This window comes from Musca autumnalis, unplaced genomic scaffold, assembly GCF_047663935.1.
Source record: "Musca autumnalis isolate F117 unplaced genomic scaffold, ASM4766393v1 scaffold_1, whole genome shotgun sequence".
Lineage (NCBI taxonomy): Eukaryota > Metazoa > Arthropoda > Insecta > Diptera > Muscidae > Musca > Musca autumnalis.
Window position 1 is genome coordinate 73,742,716 of NW_027411644.1, and position 15,151 is coordinate 73,757,866.

At 33.7% G+C, this 15,151-nt stretch overlaps 1 protein-coding gene across 30 annotated transcripts in view; it reads left to right on the forward strand.

Annotated features, from left to right (window-relative positions):
• Positions 1 to 15,151, forward strand: part of LOC141401375 (low-density lipoprotein receptor-like) — a 652,355-nt gene that overhangs the window by 554,909 nt on the left and 82,295 nt on the right. For all 30 annotated transcript variants that reach the window (XM_073981680.1, XM_073981587.1, XM_073981657.1 and 27 more), the window contains one exon: positions 3,633 to 3,856. In XM_073981680.1, the coding sequence (XP_073837781.1) occupies positions 3,633 to 3,856 (224 nt within the window). The remainder of the gene's footprint in view (positions 1 to 3,632; positions 3,857 to 15,151) is intronic.

Consider the following 15,151-nt stretch of genomic DNA (forward strand, 5'->3'; position numbering starts at 1 on the left):
CCATACTTCTAGAGAAAACAACCCGAACGGTGTAAAAACCCCTATGGCACCACATGTACTGTGTGTAGAGCAGGATAACTCTCGAATTGATCAACCGATTTGGTCCAAAATTTGTCCTTCGTCATATTTTGTCTAAACTTAGTTTCAATTCGAAGATGAGCAATATCATTTTTTAAAAAATTTCATAATATTTTTTCCAAATTTAGTTTAACTTCTAAAATGGCCCATATCGGTCCACTCTTTAGGGTACCTCCCCCACAAAAGTTCAACATTTGTGTCTAAGTGCAGTTTAGGGTCTGTAGGAAGATCCTTTGGAAATGTATACCGATGCTTTGTGGATTTGTTTACAGCGATATTATGTTTTCCGTGGACAAGTCCATGCTTCCTGGTATACTGGTCCAAAAGTTATACGATGACACACTGAATTGACTAGCGGGCGAGATATCTATCGAAAAGATATGACTCCTAAAATAAGATCCACATCCATAATGGACTATGTCGGTCCATTCCTTCAAGTACCTCCTCCGCAACACTTTCCAACTTTTATCCTAATCCATATTTTTGTCGGCAATTTCAAATGACCAAAAAGGGCCAAAAATTTCTGAAAATACCCTAAATACATTCGATCTGTCCGTAGATGAAAGTTAAAATTCACATAGGCTGACGGTGTATATCTGTCGGCAATGCCGACTGAGACTTTTTAATTGTCAAAATACCGAAAATCGGAAGGTGGCGCTGTACCAAGAAATGGACCTATGATGACAGTTTTTGGTGGAGATGTTTTGTGATCATTAGGAACTTCAACTGTCAAATTACAGGCAGTTCGGTTAAAAATTGTAGCTAAAATCTTCAAAATACCTGAAATCGGGAGGTACCGTTACATGGGGGCTATACCAAAACATGGACCTATGTTGACGGTTTTTGGTGGAGATGTTTTGTGACCACTAGGAACGTCAAATGTCAAACTGCAGTTAGTTCGGTTAAAAATTTTAGGTAAAATCTCAAAATACCGAAAATCGAAATCGGGTACCGTTATATGGAGGCTATATGGATGTGGACCGATATAGCCTATCTTTGAACTGCCTATAGAAAAAAGGAAAACGGGTACAAAAATATAGCGCTCTAGCTCAATAATTGTGGACGCTAGAGTGATTACAACAGACGGACAGACGCACATGACTATATCGACTCAGAATTTTATTCTGATCAAGAATAAATATACTTTATCGCAACTAAGTATACCCTCCATACTATGGTGGAGGGTATAAAAAGGTATCAGTCGGCTTGGTCGACAGAGATATACCATCAGTCTTGGACGTATAGAAAAGAAGTAACACACAATACTTCTGACGTCTATATAAAACGATGTACAACGTTCGGCTTTCAATTAACAACATGTTCTTTTTATTTACTACAATAATTACAAATTCAACTCAAATGATTGATATTTGTTAAAAGAATTAAAAAATCGAATGTAATTTATTTACAACGCGTTCGTACAACAAATACAACTTTAATTTATTAAAAAACTCGAACTTGTCATTAGTAGTTCCAACAACATCAAAAAAAGCATAGTGTGTAAAATCTTATAGTGTGTTGCCATATCGAAAAATAACTTTATTCACAGAGTTGCCACATCGATTTCACCGTCCGCTCTTCTGGGATTAACGTGAACATGACAGAGAGTTACTACACCATTTTCACATGTAATTCGAAGAATTTCAGTTGTAATTTGATTATTTCATTTGAAATTCGAAACATTTCACTTGTAATTTGAGAATTCCAATTGAATTTCGAATTATTTCATTTGTAATTTGAGAATTCCAATTGAAATTCGAATTATTTCATTTGTAATTTGAGAATTCCAATTGAAATTCGAATTATTTCATTTGTAATTCGAATTTTTCCATTTGTAATTCGAATTATTCCATTTGTAATTTGAATTTTTTCATTTGAAATTCGTATTATTACATTTTAAATTCGAATTATTACATTTGTAATTTGAATTTTTCCATTTGAAATTCGAATTATTACATTTGAAAATCGAATTATTTTATTTGTAATAAAAACAAAAATACTCTCATTTCTTATTTATACAAAGGTGAAGATAATCCAACCATAACGCTTAAATCAATAAAGGATCGTATTCATCTTAACTTAAAATTTTTATGAAAATTATATTTTTGAGACTTTTTAAGCATTTTGTAATAATTAACTTTTTTCTCTAAAACGTATAGTTTGCCTGCAATCGGGTCATCTTTTAAAAGTTCCAAAAACTTTGGAGGGTAATATAGGTGTATCCCTACATGCCAATCCCTTTGTTTTTGATTGGGAAAATAACAAATCCCTGACTTTATATGATTCTAACATTTTTGATTAAATTTTTATCGCATATTTAAATTATTATTATTTATAATACTTTTCCACATCATTGTGTCGACTTTTTAAGTGTACGCTTCCAACACCCTCTCAACCATCTGGGATGATCCACAACCTTAAAAAAAAACTTAAAAATGGATCATCGTTGCCACCACCCTTAATGTAAAAATATTTCAGATGCTTTGATTTTCAAATGTAATAATTCGAATTTCAAATGAAAAACTTCAAATTACAAATGTAAAAATTCAAATTTCAAATGTAATAATTCGAATTACAAATGGAAAATTTCGAATTACAAATGAAATAATTCGAATTTCAAATGAAAAAATTCGAATTACAAATGAAATAATTCGAATTTCAATTGGAATTCTCAAATTACAAATGAAATAATTCGAATTTCAATTGGAATTCTCAAATTACAAATGAAATAATTCGAAATTCAATTGGAATTCTCAAATTACAAGTGAAATGTTTCGAATTTCAAATGAAATAATCAAATTACAACTGAAATTCTTCGAATTACAACTGAAATTATTCGAATTACATGTGAAAATGGTGTAGAACCTGGTTTTTGCAATCTTAAAATCCGTATTGATCCGTATGTTATTATTGAATTTTTCTTCAAGAAGTCTTTACTTTAACGCCGTGTTATAAAATACATATTCTTTGCAATGCCCCAAATTTATGATTACTGTGCGTTGGATACTTTTAGGTGTATCAGCTGATTAATTATCAAAAAATCGCTATTACAAAAAGAGTCACATTGTTTCAAAACTTCTTAATATTTCGAAATTTCCATAATTCTTTTACGAACTTAGTTGAATATTTACATTATATGTTTCCTTTTGATGGACCCGGTACATCTTAAGTAATTTAAAAGATTTATGTTCATTTTATGTAACTCCTTTTACTTTATAGCACACTTTCATTTAGTTAAAACAATAGCTCTTCCTTTGGTCCGGTTTGTTTTATGTGAAATCCTTTTATGAAATCCCATATTTTGCACTTTTTTTCTGTTGTATGAAAAATTTACTAACACAACTAATAATCTGTTTCGCTTAAATACAACAATACTCCGCAGACAAACTATTGAAATACTAATCTTAATGAAGAAAATTACTTCAACAGTAATTTTTAATATAAAATTTTCTTTTTACTTCCTCTCTCTCCCTCTCTCTTTCCACTCTGGGAATTTTTTCAATTAATCATTTACCCCGCAACGAAAATTAAAAAAAAACCCAACACTTTTAAAGATGATACCTGTCGCTCTGATGAGTTCACCTGCGGCAATGGACGTTGCATACAAAAACGTTGGATATGCGATCACGATGATGACTGTGGTGATGGATCGGATGAAAAGAATTGCGCCAAGGTGCCATGTGGTGCTCATGAATTTACATGTTCGAATGGTGCCTGCATTCACAAGAAATGGAAATGTGATGGTGATCCAGATTGTTATGATGGCTCAGATGAAGTGGTAAGTAATGTTCAGTTGAATTTCTTTCATTTTTTCTCGAAATATCATGTCATAATAAATGGCAATATTTTTGTATTATAAAAAAGAAATTTTGTTGTTGTGAGTTTTGTTGCAGCAACAAAGCCACTGAGCGACACACATTAAGACAATGAAAAGAGAAACAATTAAAATACATAAAAAATCCATTTATATTTCCGAGCTGTTGCAAGTTTTGTCAATGTTAAAGAGTTTGCAGAACAAGTTAGTTTAAGTTTTAAGTAGCATATTTTGTATACTTTAGAATGTTGGTAAATACTTGGAATTTTGCAGAAATTAAAAAAAATACAAAATAATTTTTTTTTACAATTTTTATAAAAATTGTTTATTAATGACCTTTCCTACTAAAAAGTTCATCGGAGATGACTTTTCCCATAAAGCAAAGTTCATCGGAGATGATTTCTCCCATATAGAAAAGTTCATCGGAGATGACTTTTCCCATATAGAAAAGTTCATCGGAGATGACTTTTCCCATATAGAAAAGTTCATCGGAGATGACTTTTCCCATATAGAAAAGTTCATCGGAGATGACTTTTCCCATATAGAAAAGTTCATCGGAGATGACTTTTCCCATATAGAAAAGTTCATCGGAGATGATTTTCCCATATAGAAAAGTTCATCGGAGATGACTTTCCCATATAAACTTTTCCCATATAGAAAACTTCATCGGCGATGACTTTTTCCCATATAGAAAACTTCATCGGAGATGACTTTTCCCATATAGAAAAGGTTATCGGAGATGACTTTTCCTATATAGAAAAGTTCATCGGAGATGACTTTTCCCATATAGAAAAGTTCATCGGAGATGACTTTTCTCATATAGAAAAGTTCATCGGAGATGACTTTTCCCATATAGAAAAGTTCATCGGAGATGACTTTTCCCATATAGAAAAGTTCATCGGAGATGACTTTTCCCATATAGAAAAGTTCATCGGAGATGACTTTTCCCATATAGAAAAGTTCATCGGAGATGACTTTTCCCATATAGAAAAGTTCATCGGAGATGACTTTTCCCATATAGAAAAGTTCATCGGAGATGACTTTTCCCATATAGAAAAGTTCATCGGAGATGACTTTTCCCATATAGAAAAGTTCATCGGAGATGACTTTTCCTATATAGAAAAGTTCATCGGATATGACTTTTCCTTTATAGAAAATTTCATCGGAGATGACTTTTCCTATATAGAAAAGTTCATCGAATATGACTTTTCCCTATATAGAAAAGTTCATCGGAGATGACTGTTCCTATATAGAAAAGTTCATCGGAGATAACTTTTCCCATATAGAAAAGTTCATCGGAGATGACTTTTCCCATATAGAAAAGTACATCGGAGATGACTTTTCCCATATAGAAATGTTCATCGGAGATGACTTTTCCCATATAGAACAATTCATCGGGGATGCCTTTTCCTATAGAAAAGTTCATCGGAGATGACTTTTCCTATAAAAAATTCATCGGAGACGTCTTTTCCTATAGAAAAGTTCATCGGAGATGACTTTTCCTATAGAAAAGTTCATCGGAAATGACTTTTCCTATAGAAAAGTTCATCGGAGATGACTTTTTCTATAGAAAAGTTCATCGGAGTTAATCGGAGATGACTTTTCCTATAGAAAATTTCAACGGAGATGACTATTCCTATAGACGAGTTCATCGGAGATGACTTTTCCTATAGAAAAGTTCATCGGAGATGACTTTTCCTATAGAAAAGTTCATCGGAGATGACTTTTCCTATAGAAAAGTTCATCGGAGATGACTTTTCCTGTAGAAAGGCTCCTCAGAGGTGAATTTTTTCTATAGAAAGGATCATCGGAGTGACTTTTCTTATCGAAAAGTTCATCGATGATGACTTTTCCTATTGAATAATTCATTGGAGATGACTTTTCCTATAGAAAAGTTCATTTGCTTATAAAAAGCTTTATCAGACATGGCGTTAACTGTAGAAAAGTTCATCGTATATGGCTTTTCCTATAGCAAAGTTCAGATTTCTCATAAAAAGAGCTTGTACTCTTCTGTTCGAAAATAGTCCTCTCTCCTATATAAAGACCTTCAGTTATGCTCTTTACGATACTGTTTTCCCATTTCGATCATCATTTTCCGTTTCTGCCTTCAAATATTCCCCCCATTCTGCACTCGCATAAAGAAAACAATAAACGTAAATAAATTAAGGAATTTTTTTAAGGACATCCCTGCATTTTAAAACGCTGTTCTTTGATATTCGGCTACTCTTGGCTTACGGCCACCGCGGTTTATTATGATACGGGTAATATAATTTTTAATACAATTGAATTAATTGAATAAATATCAAAAACAGAAAATACACTTTCCACACAGACAAAGAGTGGGGAGACTTTATGCGTCTTTATTCCATTGTGCCATCTACCAACAGGAAGCCAAGAAAAGAGGAGCAAACAGGAGCATCGTCCTGTAGAATATTTTCTTATCAACACTGAAGTACCATTTGGTAGTTGTGGTCTGCAAACACAAATGTATTCTCTTTATGGTCGGTATGACTTGGTGGTGCGCACAGGCTTACAAACATGGATGGCTGGCTGGGATGGAAACCACAGCAGCAGCATAAAACTTTGTTACTGTCGAGTCGTACTACCATCACCACCCTCTGGCTAGATGGCTGTGTGTGTGGGGTTTATGTGGTTGCTGGTATCGACATGGTGGACATGGCTGGAAACAAACATTAATTTTGTTTAAAAGGAAATGCAAGGAGAATCTGCGTAGCACACACATACAGATGCAGGCACACAAGCATGTATTTACGCACAAACTAGCCAGCTAAAGCGATATAAAGAACAGAATTGTGCTTAGTGTGGTCCTGGTGGTTTATATTTCTCTTTTTCCTGATTCTCTTTCCAGCATAACATATGCAATGAGTCGCAGTAATGAAATGAAAATGAACAGCCATGTCGGGCACACATAGAAATGTTGGTAAAAGGGTTCCTGGGTAAAAAGGATAACAAATGCTGGAGCTAGGTCTGATACCCCTAACTGGATTCAAAACTCTCTTAAGTATGGCATATATACTTGTATGTTTCTTTTTTTCTCCCTCTTCTAAAGTATGAATACCATATCCTGGTATGGTTACCAGCCCCACCACGACCACATACAGAACATGTCCTTTTGTCTATGTGTGCGGAAAAAATGCAATTGACTGCTGTTTGTATTTGTGTTTTAGAAAAAAAATGTGCATGCTTGCCGTTTACTATTTATTTAAAAGCCAGAGTTCCATTGCAGGACCAGAGTTAGAGCCGGGGTGTAATTTAAAAAAGAATAGCAAAGCTAAATTTCATGGTTTTGCGGTCAGAGTTTATTTAGGTTAAAATGCAAAGGCACATCCACTCTATTTAATTTGAACAAAACAAGAGCAGGAAAATAACTGGGAATCGGAACGAGAGGAATTCTAAAAAGAAAAATGTGGTTAACTTAACAGGAGGAAAACGGGGGCTTTTTGTTGGCTTTGGGAGATGATATTTATTCAGTTATGGTGTTTAACATTGCAGTAGTAGTAGTAAAGAAGGACCTTTTCTGTAGGAAAATACATTTTCGACGCATTTTTCTAAAAGAGAAGTCTATTTCGATGAAGTCTTCGATGAACTTTTCTATAGGAAAAGTCATCTCCGATATAGAAAAAACCATCTAAGAAGAACTTTGTTTAAGAAAATTCATCTTCGTTGAACTTTTCTATAGAGGAAAAGTCATCTTCGATGAACTTTTCTATATAGCAAAAGTCATTTCCGATGAACTTTTCTATAGGAAAAGTCCTCTCCGATGAACTTTTCTATATTCTATAGGAAAAGTCATCTCCGATGAACTTTTCTATAGGAAAAGTCATCTCCGATGAACTTTTCTATAGGAAAAGTCATCTCCGATGAACTTTTCTATAGGAAAAGTCATCTCCGATGAACTTTTCTATAGGAAAAGTCATCTCCGATGAACTTTTCTATAGGAAAAGTCATCTCCGATGAACTTTTCTATAGGAAAAGTCATCTCCGATGAACTTTTCTATAGGAAAAGTCAACTCCGATGAACTTTTCTATAGGAAAAGTCATCTCCGATGAACTTTTCTATAGGAAAAGTCATCTCCGATGAACTTTTCTATAGGAAAAGTCATCTCCGATGAACTTTTCTATAGGAAAAGTCATCTCCGATGAACTTTTCTATAGGAAAAGTCATCTCCGATGAACTTTTCTATAGGAAAAGTCATCTCCGATGAACTTTTCTATAGGAAAAGTCATCTCCGATGAAATTTTCTATAGGAAAAGTCATCTCCGATGAACTTTTCTATAGGAAAAGTAATTTCCCATCACCTTTTCTACAGGAAAAGTCATTGCCGATGAAACTTTCTATAGGAAAAATCATCTCCGATAAACTTTTCTATAGAGGAAAAGTCATCTCCGATTAACTTTTTTAAATAGGAAAAGTCGAACCGATGAACTTTTCTATATAGGAAAAGTCATCTCCGATGAACTTTTCTATATAGGAAAAGTCATCTCCGATGAACTTTTCTATATAGGAAAAGTCATCTCCGATGAACTTTTCTATATAGGAAAAGTCATCTCCGATGAACTTTTCTATATAAGAAAAGTCATCTCCGATGAACTTTTCTATATGGGAAAAGTCATCTCCGATGAACTTTTCTATATAGGAAAAGTCATCTCCGATGAACTTTTCTATATAGGAAAAGTCATCTCCGATGAACTTTTCTATATAGGAAAAGTCATCTCCGATGAACTTTTATATATAGGAAAAGTCATCTCCGATGAACTTTTCTATATAGGAAAAGTCATCTCCGATGAACTTTTCTATATAGGAAAAGTCATCTCCGATGAACTTTTCTATATAGGAAAAGTCATCTCAGATGAACTTTTCATATCCGATTAATTTTTTATATAGGAAAAGTGATCCCCGGAAAAGTCATCTCCGATGAACTTTTCTATATAGGAAAAGTCATGTCCGATGAACTTTTCTATATAGGAAAAGTCATCTCCGATGAACTTTTCTATATAGGAAAAGTCATCTCAGATGAACTTTTCATATCCGATTAATTTTTTATATAGGAAAAGTGATCCCCGGAAAAGTCATCTCCGATGAACTTTTCTATATAGGAAAAGTCATCTCCGATGAACTTTTCTATATAGGAAAAGTCATCTCCGATTAACTTTTCTATATAGGAAAAGTCATCTCCGATGAACTTTTCTATAGGAAAAGTCATCTCCGATGAAATTTTCTATAGGAAAAGTCATCTCCGATGAACTTTTCTATATAAGAAAAGTCATCTCCGATGAACTTTTCTATATAGGAAAAGTCATCTCCGATGAACTTTTCTATATAGGAAAAGTCATCTCCGATGAACTTTTCTATATAGGAAAAGTCATCTCCGATAAACTTTTCTATATAGGAAAAGTCATCTCCGATGGACTTTTCTATATAGGAAAAGTCATCTCCGATGAACTTTTATATATAGGAAAAGTCATCTCCGATGAACTTTTATATATAGGAAAAGTCATCTCCGATGAACTTTTCTATATAGGAAAAGTCATCTCCAGTGAACTTTTCATATCAGATTAATTTTTTATATTGGAAAAGTCCTCCCCGATGAACTTTTCTATAGGAAAATTCATCTCCGATGAACTTTTCTAGATATGAAAAGCCATCTCAGATGAACTTTTCATATCCGATTAATTTTTTATATAGGAAAAGTGATCCCCGGAAAAGTCATCACCGATGAACTTTTCTATATAGGAAAAGTCATGTCCGATGAACTTTTCTATATAGGAAAAGTCATCTCCGATGAACTTTTCTATATAGGAAAAGTCATCTCCAGTGAACTTTTCATATCCGATTAATTACTTGTCTATATAGGAAAAGTTATCTCCGATGAACTTTTCTATATAGGAAAAGTCATCGACGTTGAACTTTCTATATATAGGAAAAGATATAGAAAAGTTGATGACTTTTCCTATAGAAAAGGTTACGGAAAATTACGTCAACGAAATTTATTTTTCTTTTAGAAAATGTGTTCTAAGATTACCTTTCCTATAGAAAATTTCATTTGAGATAACTTTTGAGAGAGAAAACTTCATCGAAGATTAGTTTTCCTCTTGAAAAGGTCATCGAATATGACTTATCCTTTTGTAAAGGTCAAAGATGACTTTTGAGACAGAAAAAAATCATCGAAGATGACTTTTTCCATAGAGAAAATTATAGAAGATGACATCGCCTCGGGAAAAGGTCATTGAAAATTTGATTTCGTCTCGAAAAGGTCTTCGAAGATGACTTTTCCTATAGACAAAGCCGTCAATCATGACTTTTGAGAGAGAAAGAAGTTTATCGAAGATGACTTACCCTAGAGAAAAGGCCATAGAAGATTATATTGACTTTTTCCGTAGAGAAAATTATCGAAGATTACTTCGCCTAGAGAAAAGGTCATCGAAAATTTGTTTTCGTCTAGAAAAGTTCTTCGAAGATGACTTTTCCTATAGATAAGGTCATCAATCATGACTTTTGAGAGAGAAAGAAGTTTATCGAATATGACTTATCCTATAGAAAAGGCCATCGAAGATTATTTTGCCAATAGAAAGGGTCTTCGATATTTATTTTCCTAACTAAAGTCTTTTCCAATAGCAAATGTCATTTCCTATACAATATTTAATTGGAAGATCTTCTTAAGGAATACCCTAAGACCTAATCATGGAAGACTACAAGGTCTTCTCATAGATTTGCACAATGTATTTTTAATAGAAGACCAAAAGTTCTCCATTAAAAAGACCACGAAGTATTTTTAGAGAAGACCTCTAGGTCATTTATAGAAGACCTCTTAGGCCTTCTTACAGAAGACAATCAGGTATTTTTATGATAGTTCTTCATTCTGAATTACCATTTTCCGCCGCCCAGTCACTCTGAGTATCTCTTTTGTATAGATTGTTAAAAGCTTATTCCGCCTTAATATATGCTTTAAATTTTGTTATGCATTTAAACAACTTCCATTTAGTATGTTAAAGTTATAGTTTTTGACCAGAGACCGGAACAAAATATGTTTATGATGCCAGCTAGCTGGGGTAGGTTTTTGGTAGTCGGTTAGTTGGTGTCTTAATATTGTGGTCACATAAATCTTAGTGGTTTTTCTTGGGGGGAAGTTTTTATGCAATTTTAAATGCTATGGTTTTGTGGATATTTTTGTGAACATTTTAAACATGGCACATTTGTAAAAGGGGAATACGAAAAGAAAAATGCAACAAATCTCTTGCATATTTTAGATAGTCCTGTTTACTATATCAACAGCAAAATGGCAAGAAGTCTTGAAATGTTGGTGATATTTTTTCGACTAGATTCTTCTTTCGTTGTGGTGGCAAAGGGGGGATAGAAAAATGTATTATTTGTCTATGCCTTAGTGCCCAGAATTGTTTTTGTAAATAGCTTTAGTGGGTTATTTTATGTTTCCCCTAAGAGTTCCATAAAACAAAACAAAGCTAACCAGTCAGCAAGTAATGTATAAATTATGGACTCCCTTTGGATGGTAGTTTCTTTGTTTGCGTATATTTTGTTTTGGCATTTTTCTGCAATTCTTCCATTGCATCCTTTGTTTAGGGAAATCTTTTGTTTTTTTCACAATTGCATTTTAATTGTGGACGTTTATTTGCCAGTAAGGGAAGAAAGAGGGGAAATGGCATTCATCACTGTGTGGTTTATAATTTTAAGTTGTTTTATTGTTGATAATACTTTTGTAGATATTTACGACAATCATAAATGATGATTACTTTTGTTATTATTCCATTATTAATGGTAAATAATTATTGTAATGTACTTTTTAAAAAGTTTATTAATGGCCATAAAACATTTGAATGGATTAAAGGGACAGGCTTTAATGTTCCATATGAAAAAATCGGAAATAGAATCCATAGCATATTGACAGTCTCTTTCACAGAAAGGGACACTCAGAGGTGTAAATGTTTGAATCATATTTACGTGGCATAAGTCGTGGTAAATCCAATACCGAATAGTTTTTGACTTCATGCCAAATTCTGGGGAAGACTGAATAGGAGTAAATCAACGACACTATAAGGTCGTAGGCGATTACAAAGACACTATAATGTCAAGGCGTTATAAACTCAGATTTTAAAGTCGTAATAAACTCAAACGTGCCGAGCTTCATATTATCCCTAACCGAAAATAACAATACCGGAGGCTGGAGGAATAATAATAATATCAGTGTTAGTTTTCGTATATGCCAGGAGCTCCATGAGCTATGTGGCGACCTGCCTACAACCAAGCTAAACCAAATATTGTCACTTGCTAACCATTATCTTTTTATAGTCGAAATATTTTTTTTTTTCATATTTCTTAAAATTAGGGAAACAATTGAATAACATTTTGCATGACCCAATTAAAAGTTCTCAGCATTTCTAGCATCATCCATCCATTAGCTCAGAATAATACAAAATTTTTGTTATCCATTACCATGGACTATGTTCTAATTTTTATTGTCAATATAATTTAAATTGCTTTTGAAGTATTCTCTTAGCAACTGGCCAGCAGCGCTTTGCCGTCATCATCCTAAAAGTATACAACAAATTTGACAATAAACATTTATTCTGTAATTGTACATCTAGTTGGCTTGCAATTATTAATAACGTTTGAATTGTAGAAAACAACAATTCAAGAGACAGTAACTTGAAAATTTGTTGTACAATTTCACAAATTGCCAATTGGAAACAAAATAATTTTCTTTTTATGAAAAATGCAATAATGGGACATCAGATGGATACAAGGAAACAAAGTTAAGGTAATGGATTTTAAAAATGAAAAAGACAAATTTTAGGTATTTTAAAAGTGGTCTTTTATAAAAAGACTGTGAGTTCTGTAAAAAGACATTGTGATCTTTTATAAGAAGACCTTGTTGTCTTCTATAAGACGACCTTTTGGTATAGCCCAGGGCAGAATAGTGTTTTCTATAGGGAAAACTTTAATTCAGCCTGGCTGAATAAGGTTTTCCATAGGAAAACTTTAATTCAGCCTGGCTGAATAAGGTTTTCCATAGGAAAACTTTAATTCAGCCTGGCTGAATAAGGTTTTCCATAGGAAAACTTTAATTCAGCCTGGCTGAATAAGGTTTTCCATAGGAAAACTTTAATTCAGCCTGGCTGAATAAGGTTTTCCATAGGAAAACTTTAATTCAGCCTGGCTGAATAAGGTTTTCCATAGGAAAACTTTAATTCAGCCTGGCTGAATAAGGTTTTCCATAGGAAAACTTTAATTCAGCCTGGCTGAATAAGGTTTTCCATAGGAAAACTTTAATTCAGCCTGGCTGAATAAGGTTTTCCATAGGAAAACTTTAATTCAGCCTGGCTGAATAAGGTTTTCCATAGGAAAACTTTAATTCAGCCTGGCTGAATAAGGTTTTCCATAGGAAAACTTTAATTCAGCCTGGCTGAATAAGGTTTTCCATAGGAAAACTTTAATTCAGCCTGGCTGAATAAGGTTTTCCATAGGAAAACTTTAATTCAGCCTGGCTGAATAAGGTTTTCCATAGGAAAACTTTAATTCAGCCTGGCTGAATAAGGTTTTCCATAGGAAAACTTTAATTCAGCCTGGCTGAATAAGGTTTTCCATAGGAAAACTTTAATTCAGCCTGGCTGAATAAGGTTTTCCATAGGAAAACTTTAATTCAGCCTGGCTGAATAAGGTTTTCCATAGGAAAACTTTAATTCAGCCTGGATGAATAAGGTTTTCCATAGGAAAACTTTAATTCAGCCTGGCTGAATAAGGTTTTCCATAGGAAAACTTTAATTCAGCCTGGATGAATAAGGTTTTCCATAGGAAAACTTTAATTCAGCCTGGCTGAATAAGGTTTTCCATAGGAAAACTTTAATTCAGCCTGGCTGAATAAGGTTTTCCATGGGAAAACTTTAATTCAGCCTGGCTGAATAAGGTTTTCCATGGGAAAACTTTAATTCAGCCTGGCTGAATAAGGTTTTCCATAGGAAAACTTTAATTCAGTCTGGCTGAATAAGGTTTTCCATAGGAAAACTTTAATTCAGCCTGGCTGAATAAGGTTTTCCATAGGAAAACTTTAATTCAGCCTGGCTGAATAAGGTTTTCCATAGGAAAACTTTAATTCAGCCTGGCTGAATAAGGTTTTCCATAGGAAAACTTTAATTCAGCCTGGCTGAATAAGGTTTTCCATAGGAAAACTTTAATTCAGCCTGGCTGAATAAGGTTTTCCATAGGAAAACTTTAATTCAGCCTGGCTGAATAAGGTTTTCCATAGGAAAACTTTAATTCAGCCTGGCTGAATAAGGTTTTCCATAGGAAAACTTTAATTCAGCCTGGCTGAATAAGGTTTTCCATAGGAAAACTTTAATTCAGCCTGGCTGAATAAGGTTTTCCATAGGAAAACTTTAATTCAGCCTGGCTGAATAAGGTTTTCCATAGGAAAACTTTAATTCAGCCTGGCTGAATAAGGTTTTCCATAGGAAAACTTTAATTCAGCCTGGCTGAATAAGGTTTTCCATAGGAAAACTTTAATTCAGCCTGGCTGAATAAGGTTTTCCATAGGAAAACTTTAATTCAGCCTGGCTGAATAAGGTTTTCCATAGGAAAACTTTAATTCAGCCTGGCTGAATAAGGTTTTCCATAGGAAAACTTTAATTCAGCCTGGCTGAATAAGGTTTTCCATAGGAAAACTTTAATTCAGCCTGGCTGAATAAGGTTTTCCATAGGAAAACTTTAATTCAGCCTGGCTGAATAAGGTTTTCCATAGGAAAACTTTAATTCAGCCTGGCTGAATAAGGTTTTCCATAGGAAAACTTTAATTCAGCCTGGCTGAATAAGGTTTTCCATAGGAAAACTTTAATTCAGCCTGGCTGAATAAGGTTTTCCATAGGAAAACTTTAATTCAGCCTGACTGAATAAGGTTTTCCATAGGAAAACTTTAATTCAGCCTGGCTGAATAAGGTTTTCCATAGGAAAACTTTAATTCAGCCTGGCTGAATAAGGTTTTCCATAGGAAAACTTTAATTCAGCCTGGCTGAATAAGGTTTTCCATAGGAAAACTTTAATTCAGCCTGGCTGAATAAGGTTTTCCATAGGAAAACTTTAATTCAGCCTGGCTGAATAAGGTTTTCCATAGGAAAACTTTAATTCAGCCTGGCTGAATAAGGTTTTCCATAGGAAAACTTTAATTCAGCCTGGCTGAATAAGGTTTTCCATAGGAAAACTTTAATTCAGCCTGGCTGAATAAGGTTTTC